Source organism: Peromyscus leucopus, chromosome 3, assembly GCF_004664715.2.
Source record: "Peromyscus leucopus breed LL Stock chromosome 3, UCI_PerLeu_2.1, whole genome shotgun sequence".
Taxonomy (NCBI): domain Eukaryota; kingdom Metazoa; phylum Chordata; class Mammalia; order Rodentia; family Cricetidae; genus Peromyscus; species Peromyscus leucopus.
The window spans coordinates 61,733,576-61,753,659 of NC_051065.1; the positions used below are offsets into that span (position 1 = coordinate 61,733,576).

Sequence of the window (20,084 nt, forward strand, 5' to 3'; positions counted from 1 at the left end):
ACATACATGCAGACAGAACACTGTATACATAATAAATGAATAAAAAATCTTTAAAAAAATATTTAAAAAAAAAGAACAGAAGTGCAGGAAGGAGGTGCCCTCCTGAAACAGCAGCACCTACCAGTGGTTAGACACTAGAGGGGACCCAAGCTGATCCTCAGCCTTCGGGATGAAGGAAGATGGTGGTATCTATTTGTGGACTTACCTCTCTTCTTTTGTCTGTGTGTATTTCAACATCATGGTTTTAAAACTTTTTTAGGTTTTTAATTTATGTATATGAGTGTTCTGTCCTCCTGTGTGGCAGGGTCCTGTGCTGTTGTTCCCTTTGGGGAGGGGGGAGAAAGCCAAGTAGGCACAGTGTCAATGACACGGACTCTGGGAGAATGTTGACATAAGAAGTTCAGTTTATTCAGGAAGAGGCAAGCCTTATATATCCTCCACCCTGCCCTGGGGAAAGTCTGATGAATACACATCTACTGGTGTGACATGGCTGCCTTTTATTGGTCCGGGTCATCTCAGATCATGTCTCAGCTGCTGTTGCTAAGGCCTTTAGGGAGACCCAGGTTAGCTCTCAGAAAATATCTTATTATTGGTTTGGGCCAGCTGGCCCTCAAGCCTGTTAAGGATGAGTTATCCCACACTCCTGTAGGTCTGCAGGACAGAAGAGGGCATCAGATCCCATTATAGATGGTTATGAGCCACCATGTGGGTGCTAGGAATTGAACTCAGGACCTTGGGAAGAGTAGCTAGTGCTCTAACTACTGAGAAACCTGTCCTCCCTCAATATCACTTTTACTAGGTTTGTCTGTAGTGTTTGGCTAACCTATTCAGTGTACCGGCTCTTCCCCTTTGTTCTGTTTTATGGGGTTCTGTCTTTATTTCTTTTTTTTTTTTTTTTTTTTTTTTTTTTGGCTTTTCGAGACAGGGTTTCTCTGTGTAGCTTTGCGCCTTTTCCTGGAGCTCACTTGGTAGTCCAGGCTGGCCTCGAATTCACAGAGATCCGCCTGCCTCTGCCTCCCGAGTGCTGGGATTAAAGGCCTGCGCCACCACCGCCCGGCTTCTGTCTTTATTTCTACTCATTACAAGAGGAAACTGTGTCCTAGAAAAGCAGAAGCTGAGTTAAGTCCATGGAGTGGAAGGAAGGCGCTGTGCTTTTCACCATAGCCAGAGCTGGCATTGCTGTTGCTCCTGCATGCAAAGTTCATGTATTGATCACACTTGTTTTCCCTTTATGCTGCCTGCCCTCATGCTCTCAGATATGTGTTACTCCAGTGTGGTCTTAGTGTGAAGAGAAAGAAAATAGGAAGGAGTGAGTGTGACCTGCTAGTCTGCAAGTGTGCCTGCAGATCTCAGAACCCCATTCTCCAAGCTGGTGCAGGGTGCAGGGGTAAACAACACTGGCTGCAGAGCCTGATGGCTTGAGTTTGGTCCTGGGATCCCACATGGTAGAACTCCTGCAAGTTGTATACAGACACATGCACACAGCACACACACATATGCACACATGCGCACTCAAAAATAAATTAATTAATAAAAAAGAACTCCATTTACCATAGGAAATGGACTGTTGCCCAGGAAGTTTGTGTGACAGGCAATTCTGCTGTTCCCAGGGAAAAGCCTTGAAGAACAAGGGGTGACTCACAATGTAAAGGCGATGGTGCTGGAGCTGAAACAGTCTGAAGAGGACGCGAGGAAAAACTTCCAGGTAGAGGAGGAGGAGCAGAATGAGGCTGAACTGAAGGAGAAGCGCATTCAGAGGACCAAAAGGGGACTGGAGATCCTGGCGGAGAGAGGTACACAGAGTTTGGCTTGTCCCTCCCTCAGATACACAGCTAGAGTACCGTGCCTCTCGTGGAGTTCACTCCAGAGGGTGGCCTCTCAAGGCTTGTCACTGTCACTGCCGTCCACCTGAGTTAACCAGACTCTATGGCTTTGTTGCAGCGGAGATGGTAGATCCGGAAACGATGCCTTACTTAGACATTGCAAACCAGACAGGCAGGTCAATCAAAATTCCTCCTGCCGAAAGAAAAGTAAGTACAGCCTTGGAAGGCTTGCTGGGCGGTCAGAACAGAGGGGCGGGGTCAGGCCCAGAAGTTTCTTAGAATGAAGAGTTCTGACTAGGAATCAAGTTCATTTTAGGGTTTTGATTTTTTATCTTTTTGGTATTTAAATGACAATTTGGGGGTACGCTGCTCTATTTGAATTATTCTATTTAAAATTAAAAATTAAGGCAGGGCAGTGGTGGCACACACCTTTAATCCCAGCACTCAGGAGGCAGAGCCAGGCGGATCTCTGTGAGTTCGAGGCCAGCCTGGGCTACCAAGTGAGTTCCAGGAAAGGCGCAAAACTACAGAGAAACCCTGTCTCGAAAAACAAGACAAAACAAAAAAAGAGTCTTGAAAGCTGTCCTCCACATATGTGCTGTGGCACAAATGTACCCACATGCATGCACAAATGTAATACTGCTTGTGAAGGTGGAGGATGGGAGACTGACACAGGAGTCTTGATAAGTATTCAAAACACCACAACCAAGAATGAGTGTTTTGGTATACTCTTGCTCATTAGCTCAGGTTGGCCTCTACCTCACGGTCCTTCCTCGGCTTCTCACAGGCCCACACTACCATACCTGCATACTCCTCGGAAAGGCCATAACAGTTACTGGCCACTAATCCTGGCTAGTCTTTTGGAAAACTAGAACTACATCTAGACCAGCCGGTGGTTTAAAAAACAAAACTGATAAAAGTGAGGGCTGATGCTACTCGTGATGGCAGCCACGTTGACGTGAGAGTTTGGCTTGGGTGCCTCGATGAGAGAAAGCTCTAATTATAACAATTAATTTGGCTTTAGATTGAGTTGTTCTTGTTTTTTGCCTTGTTTTTCATTAGAGCTAATATGCTTTTTAATTTGTTTTATTATTAATGCTTTACTAATTTTGTTTGAAAGAGCTGTTTTTAAAATTCCACATTCTTTCCTAGGCCCTTATGTTAGCTATGGGATACCATGAGAAGGGCAGAGCTTTCCTGAAGAGAAAAGAGTATGGAATAGCCTTGCCGTGCCTTCTGGACGCTGACAAGTATTTCTGGTAGGTACTTTTGTATTCCGCATATACTAGTGTAAGGGGGATGCCCCAGCACCCTCCTGCCTGTAATCTGAGACTGATTTTCACCCACAGTGGTTGCTGGGAGTGTGGAGTTAAGGCATACACCAGTTTGTGGTTGTTTCCTCCTTTGTTTTGTTTTGTTTTTTTTTCGAGACAGGGTTTCTCTGTGTAGCTCAGGCCGGCCTCGCATTCACAGAGGTCCGCCTGCCTCTGCCTCCCAAGTGCTGGGATCAAAGGTGTGCGCCACCACTGCCCAGCCCTCCTTTGTATTTCTAACTGACCTGACACCCTCCCCCCCCCCTTCATTCTTACCTAGTGTATAGGTGTATAGGCTCTGCACTCCCAGGGTGCTGCACCCAGAGCTGTCCGTCACACTTGTGGGGTAGGTGCAGAAGGCGATGGCCCCTGAACCATATTGCAGCGAACCCTGGCCCTCTTCTTCAGTCACTGCTGGGTTTCTCTGAAGAGGAGTATTTTGCCGCTTGAGCTGGCAGTTATGTTGAGGTGCAGTGTTCACAGGAAGAAAGCAACATGCCTGCCTCCTTTTGCCTTATTTCCTAGTTTTCAGATTTAGTTGGTTCCTCAAAGGTGACCAAACTGAGGGTTTTTTCCCCTCATCAGTATTAACTGGTGAAGCCAAGAGTGAATTCCTCCTGTCTCAGCACTTGGGAGGTTGAGGCACAAGTTGTAGGCCAACCTGGGCTACCCTGCAAGCCCTTGTCTCCAGGGGATATGTATGTATGTATGTATGTATGTATGTATGTATGTATGTATGTATGTATGTATGTTTTTAACATGGGCTCTAACCCATCTGATCTGATGTGCTTCATACAGCTGTGCTTAGTTTCTCCATCTCTGGCTGGCCCCGGTGTCCTTTGACCTGCTGCTGGCAGTCTCTGCAGTTTCCCAGGGTTCCTGGTTCCTGTTCATGGAAATGGTACTTAGAGAATGTCATCCAGACGTGTTGGATGCTTGAGATAGATAGGCTTGGTTCTGGGAAATGGTCAAGTAAACAGCCTCAGTATGAACTTTGTGTTTGGTGAATTCCCATGACAATCACCCATATGTCAAGAAATGAATACAGATGTTTATGATAGTTTTCTAGTTGCAAAGGTCAGTGCTGTTGGGTCTTAAATGTGTAAACCTCAGCCTAACTTATATGAAAAAGAGATTTATTGTCCCAGATGTTGGAAGGAGATGGAGCAGGGCTGGGAAGAGTGAGAAGGTGGTCTGGCTTCAGGGTCTTGCTGTGTCCCTCTGTCTCCGTATGTGTGCTTCTTCTCTGCTGATGCGAACACTAGAGACTGTAACCTGAGTCATTAAAATAGAGGAAACGTTTTCACATCTTTGCATAGTTGTTCCTACCTTGTTAGTAGAGAAGATTTCAAATGTGTGGAGGGAGAGACTGTTGTAGTGAACTTACATAGGCTCATAGTCTGGCTTTAGTGGGTGCCAAGAAAGTCTTGATTCTTCTTTGTGAGCCCTTTTCAACCTTTTCTCCCTGGACAGATCATTCGAATGATTTTCAGATGTCAGATCCCTCATTAAAACAACCATGGCATCACTTCATGATATACCAATAATCATTAAGTAGCAGGTGGCGCACGCCTTTAATCCCAGCACTCGGGAGGCAGAGCCAGGCGGATCTCTGTGAGTTCGAGGCCAGCCTGGGCTACCAAGTGAGTCCCAGGAAAGGCACAAAGCTACACAGAGAAACCCTGTCTCAAAAAACAAAAAAAAAAAAAAAATAAAAAATAACTATTAGTGGTTTTAAGGTATAGTCATCTTTCCTTTATGGTCATGAATGTATCGAATTCCCTACTGGTACCTGCAGGTGGAGATTTCTCCTAAGGTCCGGAATAGACACTACCAAGCAGCGAAGAAATTAATCTGAGTCCATTCACTCTATTCTTCTCAGTCAATTCTATCTACACAGCTTCTTTTTGGTCCTCACACTTAGCTCCTCTCTGCGCCTTCTCCTCCTGTTCTCTCATTGTTTATCTTAGTTCTTCTTCCCTTGTTCTCCCCTCAAGCATATATATATATATATACATACATACATACATACATACATACATACATACATACATATACAGACATACATATATATACATACATACATATACATATATACACATACATACATATATATCCATTCATTAACAACTTGTTAGTAAAAACTACAAAGTAAACTCTCAGGGACAAGCATTCTGATAAGAGTCACACTTGGCAAAGACTTGGTCAGCTTAATTGGTGACTGACAGCAGCTGTAGGTTGTAAAAAGTTCTGCCTATCTCTTAAAGGGAGAGCCACAAGGGTTACAAGGGAAGACATTAAACCAATGAGAGATTTAAGGAAAGGCAAAGAATACGTGTTCTATTTTATGTGATTAATAATATCCAGACATGGTTAGTCAGTTAACAGCCTTTTTCTGTTAATTATCTGAATCTCAGGACCTATACACAATTAGTCTACTGAGCCTAAAATCTTGCACTAAAAACTAGTGTAGGGATAAATACAAAGTGTTGTTTTTTGAATCAGAGTGGGGAGGTGCCGGTGGAGGAAGCTTAGGGCAGCATGGGTGCTGTTGATCTCTTGAAGGACTAAGAGATACCCAGGTCAGACACCTGCACTGTAACTTCTAGTTTGCTATAATTCTTCTGAGGGGTTTTGATCCAACACGCCAGGCACCTGCAATTCGTTCTGTGAAAGTTCTATGAGGACACTTTGTCTGGCCAATATTTACCTTGTCAGTGGCTAAGAATAGAGAGTAAGACCTCTAAGTGTCTACAGTCCACATGGAACAACAGACCTAGTTATGAAGCATATTTTAGTATGTTTCTATTCATAAAAATTGCACAGTTAAATAAGAAACCATCTTCTTGACTATCCATAATTGTGTGTGCCCATAAGATTGCGATGTAATCATGAGATTACATGTACACATTACATGGAAACACACGGTAAATGGGGAGAATCATAGCTGTTATTGCATAAGAAGTTTACAACAAGAAGCAGCCAATTCAGCCAGGCAGTGGTGGCGCATGCCTTTAATCCCAGCACTCGGAAGGCAGAGGCAGGCGGATCTCTGAGTTCGAGGCCAGCCTGGTCTCCAAAGCGAGTTCCAGGAAAGGCGCAAAGCTACACAGAGAAACCCTGTCTGGAAAAATAAAAAAAAATAAAAAAACAAAACAAAACAAAAAAGAAGCAGCCAATTCATTCAAAAGGCAGTAATTCCATAACACCTTGTGTGATGGTTTCCTCCAACAGAACCCTTGGTTCTGATAGGTTGACCTTCTGAACACTAGTTGTCACCTGCTGTATACTCCCATGGCCTTTTGCTACCAGCAGCTCTCAATATGGATGCACAAGGTGATCAGCTTATAGAGTAAGATTTACTGGCTCACCATATTAGAGGTTTAGCCTATAACCAGCTGGCCCTATTGCCTTGCCATGTCCCTCTGTCTCTACTGCTTTGTAGAGCGAGTGTGTGGCTGAGGAACTGAACTGTTCATCTCAGTTGGCTAGAAAGACCAGCCTCTCACAGTTCCTTTCAAGGACACCTCACAATGACATAAAACCTTCCACTCTTAAAGATTCCACTCACTTCTAGTGTGACCATGCGTACTTATGCCCAAGCTGTTATGCATGGCCCTTGGGGAACATTCCAGGTGTGTTGTAGATAATTACCTCTCTCCTCTGGAGAACTATTGGTTCTGGTCAACGTATTTATGTATTTGTGTGATTTCTCTTTTTTTTTTTTAAAGCCAGCTGTAGCAGGAGCCCAGGTGCTGAGGGAGGGAACCCTAGCTTTCCATTTCCCCCTCCCCAAGTAAGCAGAGCTTCTTCATGACTTTACTCATCTATGTACAGTGGCTGGTATGCCAAGAATAGTTCCCCCCCCCCTTTTTTTGTGCGCCTGTGTGTGTACCCCTCTGTGTATGTGTGGTGCTGAGAATCAACCAGGGTTTGTGCATGCTAAGCACATGCTTTACTACTGAGCCACACCCATGGAGCAGCAGGACAGGATTTACTCTGTCATATGATGGACCTAAAAAGCCTGGCAAAATGAAGAAATCAACAGCTCCCCAGCAGTTTGGGGCAAGCAAAGGCAGGCAGGGCATCACCCTGAGTTGAGGTAGAGCTAGGTGTCCAAGCTGCCAGTGAGGCCAGTGAGAGTGCTTGAGGTTTCTCTTGAGTCTCCATGGAGTGAGGTAACCAGCATACCCATGGGAAGAAACCACCCACTTCTGGGTAAGGACCACCTGAAAGAAGTAGCAGGTACAATCCTTTGTGCCCACAGAGGACAAGGAGTAGTTTGTGTCCCCACCAACAGGAGTAGAGAACTGTGTGGTCTCCAGCCTCAAAGCTTTCCATGAACAGCAGGCTTGTTATGTTTTCACATAACCCTAATGCATCCCTAACAAGGTTTGATATTCAGTAACCAAAATAAACTGTGCCCAATTACAAGCCCACAGTAAGCCGGGCGTTGGTGGCGCACGCCTTTAATCCCAGCACTCGGGAGGCAGAGCCAGGCGGATCTCTGTGAGTTCGAGGCCAGCCTGGGCTACCAAGTGAGCTCCAGGAAAGGCGCAAAGCTACACAGAGAAACCCTGTCTCGAAAAACCAAAAAAAAAAAAAAAAAAAAAAAAAAAAAAAAAACAAGCCCACAGTAAAATGAAGAGGGAGATCAGTCAGCAGAAGCAGCTCCAGAAACTACACAGAGCTGGAATTAGTAGTCAAGGACACTGAAGCAGCAGATGTATTCCTGTGTTCAAGAAGGCTTGAGCAGGGGAGAGGGTGGGTGGCATGGGAGGTATGCAGAAGACCCTCACTGAAAACAAAGAATGGCCTAGTAACCGACTTCTGTTGAGAAAAGATACTTAAGCTTACTTAGCTTATCATTCTGTTGGGCTGGAGAGATGGTTCAGTGATTAAGAACACTGACTGCCTCAGCAAAGGACCTAGGTTCAGTTCCCAGCATCCATACTGAGTGGTCCACAACTGCCTGTAACTCCAGTTCAAGGGGATCCAACACCTTTTCTGGCCTCCATGGGCACTGCATAGACACAAATGTATACACACATATATACAACACGCAGAAGTAAAAATAACTGTAAAAATTAAAAATTCTGTTAACCAATCTTAATTCCAGTTGACTCTAGTGCTTCCATTTTAATGCTGTTTTGACATGAAAATTGGTTGAATAGCAAAGCTTTTAAAACTGCAAACCAAGTCATTATTAATAGAAATATACTCTAAAACACAATTTTATGCTAGGTTTTTGTTTTTAAATTTTCCCTTCCCAACTGACAAGATCAGGTTCAAATTCAGTTTCAAAACTATAGTATGTGGATGTTGGTTTCTTTTTCTCTCATTCAGTCATTGGTTTGTTTGTTTGTTTGTTTGTTTGCTTGTTTTGAGGCAGGATCTCTTTATGTAGCCCTGGCTGTCTGTCCTGGAACCTCTAGATGGACAAACTCAAGAGAGATCTGCCTGCCTCTGCCTCTGCCTCCTGAGGGCTGGAATTAATGGTCTATACCACCATGCCCACTTGATTTCTTGAAACTAATAGAATAAAACATAGCTCTCTAATAGGAGACCTGGGCTTTGATATATTCTTGGTTTTATGTTTTGGCCATACATATATTTAATTCTGGGTCACACTATTGATTATATTGACTCAAACGAGGCTGTTAGTGTCCTTGTCCTTGCTGCTTTTCCTGAAGGCATTGAAAAAGCTTTTTACGGGTCTTGGAAGTTAACGTGTGGCAGAGTACCCATTGCATTCTGTGAATGGCTCAGCATTTCTGTCCTGGAAACTGAATCTGTCAGGGTGCAGATCGAGGCATCTCCCTTGATGTGAGAGCAGACCTCTACCTGTAGCGTCTCTGCCTCTTCTCAAAGTCAAGTTTTCAGGCTGAGCTGCAGGTTTTAAGACTCCCTTTCACTGGGCCTCCCCAGGCCTATGTGTGTAGTGGTGTGGCATTTATTTTAAAGACATTCATAATGAATAGGAATGTTAGAAGAGGCAGGGAAGAAAGCATGCAAAAACACTGTTCTGTATGTTCTCGCCCCCCTGGACTGTGTACAGCCTCATGGGCTGATGACAACATCCATTAGATTGGGCTCTTGGCTGAGCACATATTAGTAGGCAAAGCAGGAAGCTCATATTTAACAGCATCCCAGTGGAAGCAGATGGGTGAAGCTTTGAAGTTATCCGTGTGAGCTGTGTGGTCACAGATGTTCTCCCGCCTTGAGGTCCGGTCTGCACTATGCATTGAGCATCATCACAACTTAAAGTACAGATAAATAGTTCATGGCAGTGTCTTCATCCCTTTCCCTGTGTCTGGCTCAGCCTGTCCATGGGCCCTCAGGAGTCAGCTTGGCATTTAAGTTAGCCTGGTGTTTTCCCAACAAGAAAGTTCCCAGGCATGCCTGTCTCACCGTAGCTGTTATCAGCTGAGGCATTTTTAGGAAGTGGGGGTTTTGGGGTGTCTTTAAAACTGTGTCAAACTTTCGTGCATGTTAGACTCTCCGGGGAGGTTTTAGAGATAGGACTCCAGCTCCTGGCATGGAGAACCTTGTTACACTGGCCCTAATTGGGTCCTCAGCATCAGCATCTCCAAAGAAAAAGGCTCTTGTGTCTTGGTGATTGTAATTCACAGCCAGAGCTGGAAGCCACTATGTCCTAGGCCAGATGCCACCATGCTGCTGTTGAGAACCCTAATTCCCCTTTATCCATTCAAAGGATCCATATTTTAAATAAATATCCTTTTAGTTAATCCTAGAAATGCAGCAAGAGCTGGAAAGCTTTCTGGGGACCCCACAAGGGCTCAAGGGCTCCGTATTGATGGTTTCTTTCTCTTGCAGTGAGTGCAAAGAGCTGCTGGACACTGTGGACAATTACGCGGTTCTTCAGCTGGATATCGTGTGGTGCTACTTCCGCCTGGAACAACTGGAGTGCCTCGATGATGCAGAGAAGAAGCTGAACTTGGCCCAGAAGTGCTTTAAAAACTGTTATGGAGAGAATCACCAGAGACTGGTCCACATAAAAGTATGTAACTGTGATTGGTTTTCTGAACCCACTTCTGGGCTCATTTATTCCTGTCCAAATGTGGAAACTGCTGCCAGAGGTGATTCATCTGGGCAGCAGTGTAAAATATCCCCTTTGTAAACCAAGGCTTTAGCAGGTATTAAGTGTTTAATTAGTCTGGCTGGGTTTTATTTTATTGTTTTGAGACAGTCTCATGTAGCCCAGGCTGTCCCTGAACTCCTAATCCTCTTGCTTCAGCCTCCAGAGTTCTGGGATTACAGTATGCACCACCTGTGCAGCTTAGTCTCACTGCCTCTGTGGAGGTTCTTAAAGTCAGTTTACTGACTACAGACCCCTGCTCTCAGTCACTCCGACCAGGAGAGAACCGCTGACTTAAGGCCTGTAGCAGTTGGAGACAGGTGTTGTGACTGGTTCCTTCCATGAGGAAGTGGTACTGCTTGGGAACCTTCCTGATGACAGCTTATTATTCTTTTTCTCCCAATGACTTCAGGGAAACTGTGGGAAAGAGAAGGTGTTGTTTTTAAGACTCTACTTGCTTCAAGGGATTCGAAACTATCACAGTGGAAATGGAGAGGAGGCTCGGGACTATCTCAACAAGGTAAGAAAAGCCGGGGTCTGCCCTCACCTGCGCCTCTGTGCCTGGCAATGGAGTGCTCTGTGAATCAGGCTCAGACTGACCCTTCAGGGCCCTGCACCTTCCTCCCATCCTCTCCCTCACACAGCATGAACACTTGTATCTGTTAGGGTTCAGGCAAGAGGCTGCAATAAGGATGCTTCAAAATGACAATCGCCTTAATTGGGTAAAGTTTCTGCCCTGTTGTCCAGCATCTTGAGGTGAGCAGGCCAGGCCAGGGTTCTGCAGGCTTTGGCTCCCATTCATTGTTCCTGCTGGTACCTCTGCCACCAGCAAAGAGGGCCAGAGAGTCAGAGCAGACCTTTACATGAGGAGAGACTACATGCAATTGACATAGAAACCACCAACCAGCCCAGCTACAAGGTTAAAACCTTCCTTTTCGATTAGACAGTAAGGGGGAAATGCTGTGGGATGGGGTCCTTCTCTGCTCTGTGAACGTGTGTTACTCTCATTGGTTGATGATAAAGCAGTTTTGGCCTATGGCAAGGCTAGATAATGTTAGGTAGAACAATCAGACTGAGGACTCAGAGGAAGAGGGATGGAGTCGGAGATTCGAGCCAGATGTCTAAGACCCAAGATGCCAGAGGACCCGTAAAGCCACATGGCAATACATAGATTAATAGAAATGGGTTAATTTAAATGTAAGAGCTAGTAAGTAATAAGCCTGAGTCATCGGCCAAGCATTTATAATATAAGCTTCTGTGTATTTTTGTGATAAGGCGGTTGGGACAAAAGAAAAGCTCCGCCTCTGTTTACAGAGAGTGATAGATGCTATGTGCAGCTCAGATTCTGTGGATTTTTTTCTTTTTGTTTTGAGACAGGGTCTTGCTGTCAGCCCAGACCCTGTAGATGGCCTTTACCTCCTGATTGCTGGGATTGCATACATGCACCACCACAGCCAGCTAAACTCAGGAATGTGTTACAGTCGCTCTGGCACTCCTGCAGTACTCAGCCTGCCTGCTTGGTTGGCTGTGCCGGCAGAGATAGTGTTGTCTGTTTTCCTTCCTGATGGTAGATAGGTTAGACACGCTCGCTTCCATCATACTCTCCCACACAGTAGTTCACATTGGTGGCCTGACCTAGGGGCTTTAGCAGTGCTAAGCTTTGATGTTGCTGCTGTTGCATGAGTCTTCTGTTTCCTGTTTATAGGCACGCCAGCTCTTTAAAGAGCTGTACATCGATCCGTCAAAAGTTCACAACTTGCTGCAGTTGGGGTTCACTGCCCAGGAAGCCCGGCTTGGCCTGCGGGCTTGTGATGGGAACGTGGACCATGCAGCCACTCACATTTCCAACCGCAGAGAGGTAAGTTTTCACTTCTCTCTTCAGTGCCCATGAGGCTTGGACCCTTTGAAAAGGTTAAGAAACAAAAACAGTACAGCTTCTTTTCTGAACTGGGTAGGGAAAGACCAGAGAGAATGCCAGAAGAGGTGTGAACAAGAATCAGGAGGGCAGGAATACATTGCCTTCCCCCGCTCTTGAGACAGGGGCTCATGTAGTCCAGGTTGGCCTCTAACTAGTGGTAAACCTTGAACTTCTGGTTCTCCTTGCTAGTAACTGTGAGGGCTAGGATTACTGGCATTCACCACACCCTGTTTTCTGCAGTGCTGGGGAGGAGACCTGGAGCATCAAGGATGCTGGACAAGTGTTTACCAACAAGGCTGCATCCCCACCAGATTGTATTTCTGGAAGCTATTTCAAAGGTGACTGTAAACAGCTGGTGAGGCCACTATGATAGTTTAGGATTGCATTCTTGCCCGGAAACGTGTCAGATGATAGAAAAGAGGTCTTAAAAGCTGCAGTCATTTGTAACAAGCTCACAAAAGGAAGTTTTAGAATTCTAGAGTTGGAAGGAAGGGACCTTATCATACCCAGCTAGTTGTACAGCTGAGAACCTGAGTTCAGAGAGAGCTGGTGATAGGTGTCCATCTTCTCAAAGCTGGCAGTCTCTTCGGGCTTTCCAGCCGGACACTCTTCTTGTGTGGATCCCATTTCCCAGGGAACCCTGAAGACAGCAGCCCGTGGGCCACAGAAGGGGCAGGAGACACTGGTCGGTGTGGGAATGGACCCATGGGTTAGTTGTGTAAGGGCCTGTCGTCAGCAGGACTGTCAGCCCTCGTCTGTTGTTCCAGTCGTCGTCCCTGGGCCTCGCTGAGGAGTCAGGGACAGGTCAGGCGAGGCTGGCGCGGTGCGCTGTCTAGTTCAGCAGCAGAAAGCAAGCCTTGCGGACATCGCTTTTCCACTTTCCCACTGCTCCGCCACCACACGGCTTCAGTGGATGGAGAGCCTCTGTTTTCAAGTACTCTGAAAACATGCTGTAATGCTCAGTATTCATGAGTCATTCTCCACGTGGTGATATAATTCAATTGTACCCATGGCTGCCTGTGGTGCCACTGGCAAAGGTGCTTCTCATTTACAGTGAGGTGTCTGGGTCAGAGACTGCCTCTGAAAGTATAGTGGGGAGGGAGGGCAGTGAGATGAGTGAGTTAGCATCAGTGTCAGGCTGCGGTCAAGCCCAGTGATCTGCCTTTGATCCCCTGGGCCCATGTGCGCACACAGAGAGAGAGAGAGAGACACAGTGAATTAAGATGTAATAAAAAATATGGCAGAATTATTGGGTTACATAAGGCATTGGGTCCTAACACCACAAATATAAATGAGCGGGTATACATGTATGTGTGCGAACACTTACATGTCATACATATATGCACTTCTGAATTAAGTGATCTTCAGAGAAAAAGCCCTGGACAGAGTGATAGGTTAGGTGAGTTGGTGGTCACTCGTGTTGCCAAGGACCTGGTCTGTCCCTCCCCTTTGTGTCGTCTGATCACACCCCGAATGCCCACCAGTCCTCGCTCGTGAGCCAGCTGCCCTCGAACCTCTCCCTGAGGCTGGTGTGGGCTGATACCATTCGGATATCATCTGGGAGCTGGTCAGGGCAGGAGATGTCGGGAAGATACTCTTGGGGTGCCACAGAAGAGGCGCTCCTATGGGAGCTTAAAGTGTGAGGTGGGAGCTGCTGCCTCTATTCCTGCAGCCCTGGGTCTGCATTTGTCAAAGAACTAAATGAACTAAGTCTTTCCTTCTCCTGATGTTAGGGATAGAACCAGGGTGTTGTGCTAGGCAACCGTACCCAAAGTGATGTTCCTAGCCCCTTGATAGGAATCCCCAGGTAAGTGACCAGAGGCTGAGATGGCCTTTGACCCTGGCAGAAAACTCTTCTGACATGAGACTGTAGCTGCATACCTGTGGGGCCTCCGACCCCCAGCACATAGGAGGAACCTGCCTGTTCTTATGCTGCATGTTGGGTTCTGGGTTCATGAGGTGCTGGGCTGGTCCTCTGTTTCTGCTCCTGACCTCAGAGCCCAGCCCTAGCCCAGTCCTGAGCCTCTGGCCACTTCTCAGCAAAGACAGGTAGAGAGAGGTCCCTCTGTTTGGTTGTTCACCAGCCCAGAGACCTTGAGACACCCTGCAGAGCAGAACCCCAGATTCCTGTGCTGCCTCCACCCCTAACTCAGAGGGACTTGTTTTCCTAAAGGAACTGGCTCAAATAAGGAAGGAGGAGAAGGAAAAGAGGAGACGTCGTCTGGAAAATATCAACTGTTTGAAAGGAATGGGCTACTCCACACATGCCGCCAAACAGGCCCTTCACCAGGCCAGAGGCAACCTGGACGACGCCCTGAAGGTAAGGCTTCCAGGCTTCAGTCTGGGCAGCTGGGTGCACCCAGTGGCCTGACTCCTTCCACACCTTCTGTGGAGACGGGGTTGCGAGTGCAGTTCTGTCTTCCAGCAGAGCCAGAATGATGGCCCTGGCACCTGGCCTGGGCCTCTTTCTTTTGACTAGAGTCTAATGTCAGCGGCTGTCCTGTCCAACTCAAGGATTGATCACGTTTCAGTTGAAGTGTTTGAAGAAACTGTTTTATTTTTTGTGGTACCTCTTGGTAAAGGGGCTTTTTAAAGAAATCCCCAAAGTAACAGCAGCAGTGGCTTTTCCTTGGTCAAGAGGCACAGTAAGCTCTGTGCTACAGGTCAGATGCTGCCCTCGGGTGCCGCCACAGGGTGCCACAGAACAATGACAGACAGATGGATGCACAGGGGCAGGAACTGTGTGCCTGCATGTGAGAGGTGGTAGGCTGGTAGTTAGGTGAATAAAGGCCCTTCCTATGCTTTCAGATTCTCCTCAGTAATCCACTCATGTGGTGGCTACAGGATTTAGACCCTGAAAACAACAGCCGTCAAACAAGTCCTTCCCAAGAGAGCATCGACCAAGTGAGTGACGGGCGGTGCAATCTTCCCTTGGGCGGGGCTGCCTGGGAGGAGTGGGATGGCAGCAGGGTGGCCATCCCTGGGAGGACTTCCGGTATATGTAGTCGGGTGGATGTGGGGAGGGGGGTTCTGACTGAGAGGTGCTTCTGTAGAAGGGAAAGGGGATGCATGGTAGTACACACCTTTAGTCTCAGCACCTGGAGACAGAGGCGGGTGGGTCTTTGTGTTCAAGGCCAGCCTGATCTCCATAGTGAGTTCCTGGCCAGGGCTACATGGTGAGATTCTGTCCTCTGAAAACTGCACGAAATGGACTGCAGCAGAACGTGCCCTTTGCCCTCACTTCTCAGTTGCCTCTGTCCATGTTCCACTGTCTACGTCCGTCCTCTTTCTCTGCCTGGGACCTAAGAGGTTGTCATTGTGTCCCATGAAACTCAACCCACCTGGAAGTGTGGAGACTTCATCCACACTTGACATCACACTTTAGCATGTCTCATGCATTGTGGCCGTTTAACATGTGGTACTCACAGTTAGATTTTCATGACACCTGCTTTCAGCAGCAAGGTGGCTGGTCCTGAGGTGAGTGCCTAGCACCCAGGTCTTCAGAGCCCCTTCTGCACGGCCTGGCGTCTCTGGGGCTGAAGAGGGAGGGACTTGTCAGAAAGGGCAAAAGGTGCAGGCAGCATTCTTTAGTTATACTTACCTAGAAAGGTGCAGGCAGCATTCTTTAGTTATACTTACCTAGAAAGGTGCAGGCAGCATTCTTTAGTTATACTTACCTAGAAAGGTGCAGGCAGCATTCTTTAATTATACTTACCTAGAAAGGTGCAGGCAGCATTCTTTAATTATACTTACCTAGAAAGGTGCAGGCAGCATTCTTTAGTTATACTTACCTAGAAAGGTGCAGGCAGCATTCTTTAGTTATACTTACCTAGAAAGGTGCAGGCAGCATTCTTTAGTTATACTTACCTAGAAAGGTGCAGGCAGCATTCTTTAATTATACTTACCTAGAAAGGTGCAGGCAGCATTCTTTAGTTATACTTACCTAGAAAGGTGCAGGCAGCATTCTTGAATTATACTTACCTAGAAAGGTGCAGGCAGCATTCTTTAGTTATACTTACCTAGAAAGGTGCAGGCAGCATTCTTGAATTATACTTACCTAGAAAGCAAAGTTGTCCTAGCTGTGCTGCGGGGTGCGAGAACATGGATGTGGTCCACAGGGCAGTGTGAGCTGAGCGCATGGTCACAGTCCTAACCCTGTGATCTCTCCTAGCTGGTGTACATGGGATTCGACACAGTGGTGGCTGAAGCCGCGCTAAGGGTGTTTGGAGGCAATGTCCAGCTGGCAGCTCAGACCCTTGCGCACCATGGAGGAAGCCTTCCTCCAGACCTGCAGTTCTCAGGAGAGGACTCCTCCTCCTCCTCCTCCACACCGTCCACATCCCCATCAGACTCTGCAGGTAGGCCTGAGGTCTGGATGCTCCCTGATGGCTGCATTCTGCTGAGTTTGAGCTAAGGGCAGCTGTGATCCTAAGGCAGAGGCTAGCCTGGAGGCCGAGGGCCAACCCTGGGTTCTGCCGGGACTGGACGGGACGGGGTTCTGCGGGGACTGGACGGGACGGGGTTCTGCCGGGACTGGACGGGACGGGGTTCTGCCGGGACTGGACGGGACGGGGTTCTGCGGGGACTGGACGGGACGGGGTTCTGCGGGGACTGGACGGGACGGGGTTCTGCCGGGACTGGACGGGACGGGGTTCTGCCGGGACTGGACGGGACGGGGTTCTGCCGGGACTGGACGGGACGGGGTTCTGCCGGGACGGGGTGGCTACCAAAGGCACAGTCAGGGCCCCTCTCCTCCTGTGATCTGCTTATCCCCGTGGTGTTTTCACTGCAGGGACCTCTAGTGCCTCAACAGATGAAGACATGGAGACAGAGGCCGTCAACGAAATCCTGGAGGACATTCCGGAGCATGAGGAAGACTACCTGGACTCCACTCTGGAGGATGAAGAAGTGATTATTGCTGAGTACTTGTCCTACGTAGAAAGTATAAGGTCTGCCACAAACAACAACTGAACAGAACTAAGTCCTACATTTCTGCCTATAAATTCTGTCGTTGTGAATGGTCGAATGCAGCTCTTCTTTGCGTTCCTCTTGCTTTTCAACGATTCTGCTCCACGTAGGCTTCTTCCTCAGGTACAGGGACCCAGCGTAGTGAAGAGAGACTTTATTGGGAAGAGGACAGTCTAGGAGAGGGAGTCCCTGGCTCTGCTGTTCCCCTTCTGCCACCAGGTCTGCATCCCTAACTCTGCCACTCTGCCGGTTTTCCATCCAGACTGGGAAGCAGGCTCCCTAATGGAAGCAGGGTGGTCTGCAGAGGGCTGGGGACTCGGTCTCCTGTCCCCCTCAGCTAGCCCTCCTGTGCACTTTTCCTCCTTTCCTGCTACTGAAACTGCCCTCCTCCACCCACCGCTGCTGTGCAAGCTTACCTCAGCCCTTGTTCACCCTGCCTCACCCCTGCCTCTTCATTCCAAGTGCTGTGGACACAATGAGATATAGGCCGCATCCCATACCAAATGGTGGCAGATACCTTGATGTTGAAATGTCAGTGTTCTGTGCTCTTAGATCAGTAAAGTCTGTACTTAAAATTCAAGGTTGCAAATCAGAGTTTCTATGAATTCTAAATTCCTCATACAAAGTGAGTCTTTTATTAAATGTAAGTTTTCAATGCTAACGAAAGCAACTTCTTTTCATTTACATTTCTAGACTGCTGTCAGAAAACTCACTGATGGCTAAGAGACCCCTGAGATTGTGATGTGCTTTCTCAAGTCTCTTGCTGGGTTTTTCTACAGCCGGGTCACGGGACTGTTCCTAAACAGGCCTGTCAGCCTTTGGTTGGTTCTTCCTGGGCATGGACCAGATGGATAGCCTTCTGGCACCCAGGGCATGGCAGGCAGCAGACAGATGTGGAGTGGGTCAAGTGCCACTGTATTCCTGAGATCCTCTCATTTCACCTGAAGCCCTGACCACAGACTAGGCTGGGCAAGTAGAATTGTTTCTTGCTTTTTTTTTAAATTACACATATTTATTGTGTGGGGGATGGGAAAACATGCCATAGCACATGTCTGGGGTTCAGAAGACAGCGTGTGGCAATTTGTTCTCTTTCCACCATGTGGGTACCAGGGACTGAGCTCAGGCTGTCAGGCTCGGTGGCAGGCCCCGCTCCCTGATGATTCATCTTGTTGCCCCCCTTGCTATTCTTTGGAAGTAGATGATACTGATGGAAATAAACCTGGAGAATGCAAATGAATGTCTGGCCTAGCTGCAGTGGGTTGCTTCCGAGTTGTTCAGTGACCATTCCGTTCTGTGTAGGGAGTGAGTGCAGTGTTGCCCTCAAGCGGCCTAGAGATTGGAGTGTGGCTCTGCAGCAGGGCCCTTGTCGGGCCTGTGTGGGTCACGCCGCCAGCATCAGCAGGGTTCCGGTGTGACCAGGAAGGAGAGACTCTGCGAGGGGCCGTGAAGCAGCCACCAGAGTGTGTGTCTTCGCAAGGGCAGGGCAGAGGGACTTACCATGAAACTATTGGCCAACCAGGCACCGTCCCGGGCATGGTGCCAGCTGTACTTTCTGGATTCCCTACTGTTTAAATGCTGGCGGAGAACACCGGAAGCCAGGACATCACTGCCATGGCAGCAGGCCCTGACTGCATGTGCGAGGGTGAGCCATGGGCAAGCACACAGATGTTGTTACGGACAGGGTGAGGGGAGGGACAGGTGAGTGACCCATGAGTTGAGAAGGTACTGGGTGCACCAGGAGTGCTGGGAAGGGGATGAAGAGCCTGTGGAGACTGCGCAGAGCCCTGAGAGCAGGTGGAGACCTGACCAGAGGTGACAGAGTGCCCAGAGTGGGAGGACCAGGGCAGCAGAGAGCATGCTTGCGGGATGAAGTCAGCCTGAAGCTCTGCAGTGATGTGCTGGCCTTGGCCTGGTGTCACTGACGGCATTTCACATCACCTGGAATTGTCTTGCATTGGTAACACTGCCATACCTCTCTGTCCTCCTGGCCAGGCATCTGGTAGAAAGTTCTGTCCCTTTTGGCCAACTGAACATGTGTCACAGACACTCGCTTCCTTCCTCTCAAAGGCTAAGCAAGCACTCTACCACTGAACTACACTCCCTGTCCTGGTGTGGCCAGGGTACCTCTGGCTCAGCATTCAACAGTAACACACAGAAGCAGCCCATAGGTGCTGGGAAAGGAGTGGGGGGCATCCTCATGCCCTCAGCATCAAGCCAAGGTCGCTATGCTATTGAAATAAAAGCCCAGTGGGTTGTGCTGGGTCAATGCAAAATATTCTGGTGTTTCCCCAAGAACACCGTGCAAAATAGTGTTTTCCTAAGAAAACACACAGCAACCTGTCACAGACTCCAGACTGAGGGAGGTTCCCAGCTGGCACCCATCCTTTCTGCCACTTCTGGCAGGATTCTCTATAGCAGAGATAACAGTTTAAATAAGGGGTGGGGGAGACGCTGGTTGTAGTGGCACACGCCTTTTATCCTAGCACCAGGGAGGCAGAGGCAGGCTGGTCTCTGAGTTCAAGGACAACCTGGTCTACAAAGTGAGTTCCAGGACAGCCAGGGCTACGGAGAGAACCCCTATCTCAATAAATAAACAGAGAGTAGAAAAAGGGTTTATTTTTACTTTTAAATTGTATATGCATTTGTTGCATATAGCTGTGTGCAGTGTGGGTGCAGGTGCCCGTGGCGGCCAGGCGAGGGCATCTTATCACCTGAACTAGAGTGACAGGTGTTGTGACAGCCCAGCCTGGGTGCTGGAACCAAACTCGGCAAGAATAGTGCAAGCTCTTAACCGCTGGGCCATCTCCCCGCCCCCAGCGGCTCCTGCTGTGTCCAGTGACTCCACCACATCTGGCATAGTACGGCATTTCTTCTGCACAAGACCAGATGGTCCTACCCAGCTGTTCAATGCCAGACCTTGACAGAAAACCCCTGGATTAATGTCCAAAAATGGATGGGTACTC

General features: G+C 48.0%; 1 protein-coding gene across 3 annotated transcripts in view; it reads left to right on the forward strand.

The window, feature by feature from the left end:
- Nub1 (negative regulator of ubiquitin like proteins 1) overlaps positions 1-18,358 on the forward strand; it is a 33,579-nt gene extending 15,221 nt beyond the window's left edge. For 2 of the 3 annotated variants that reach the window (XM_028879528.2, XM_028879526.2), the window contains exons 6-15: positions 1,611-1,793; positions 1,942-2,030; positions 2,976-3,082; positions 9,974-10,157; positions 10,648-10,755; positions 11,941-12,093; positions 14,327-14,473; positions 14,962-15,057; positions 16,325-16,511; positions 16,946-18,358. In XM_028879528.2, coding sequence (XP_028735361.1) covers positions 1,611-1,793; positions 1,942-2,030; positions 2,976-3,082; positions 9,974-10,157; positions 10,648-10,755; positions 11,941-12,093; positions 14,327-14,473; positions 14,962-15,057; positions 16,325-16,511; positions 16,946-17,124 — 1,433 coding nt within the window. In that variant the 3' untranslated portion in view covers positions 17,125-18,358. The remainder of the gene's footprint in view (positions 1-1,610; positions 1,794-1,941; positions 2,031-2,975; positions 3,083-9,973; positions 10,158-10,647; positions 10,756-11,940; positions 12,094-14,326; positions 14,474-14,961; positions 15,058-16,324; positions 16,512-16,945) is intronic. The other variant, XM_028879527.2, reaches the window with a different exon arrangement.
- Positions 18,359-20,084: the final 1,726 nt, after the last annotated feature.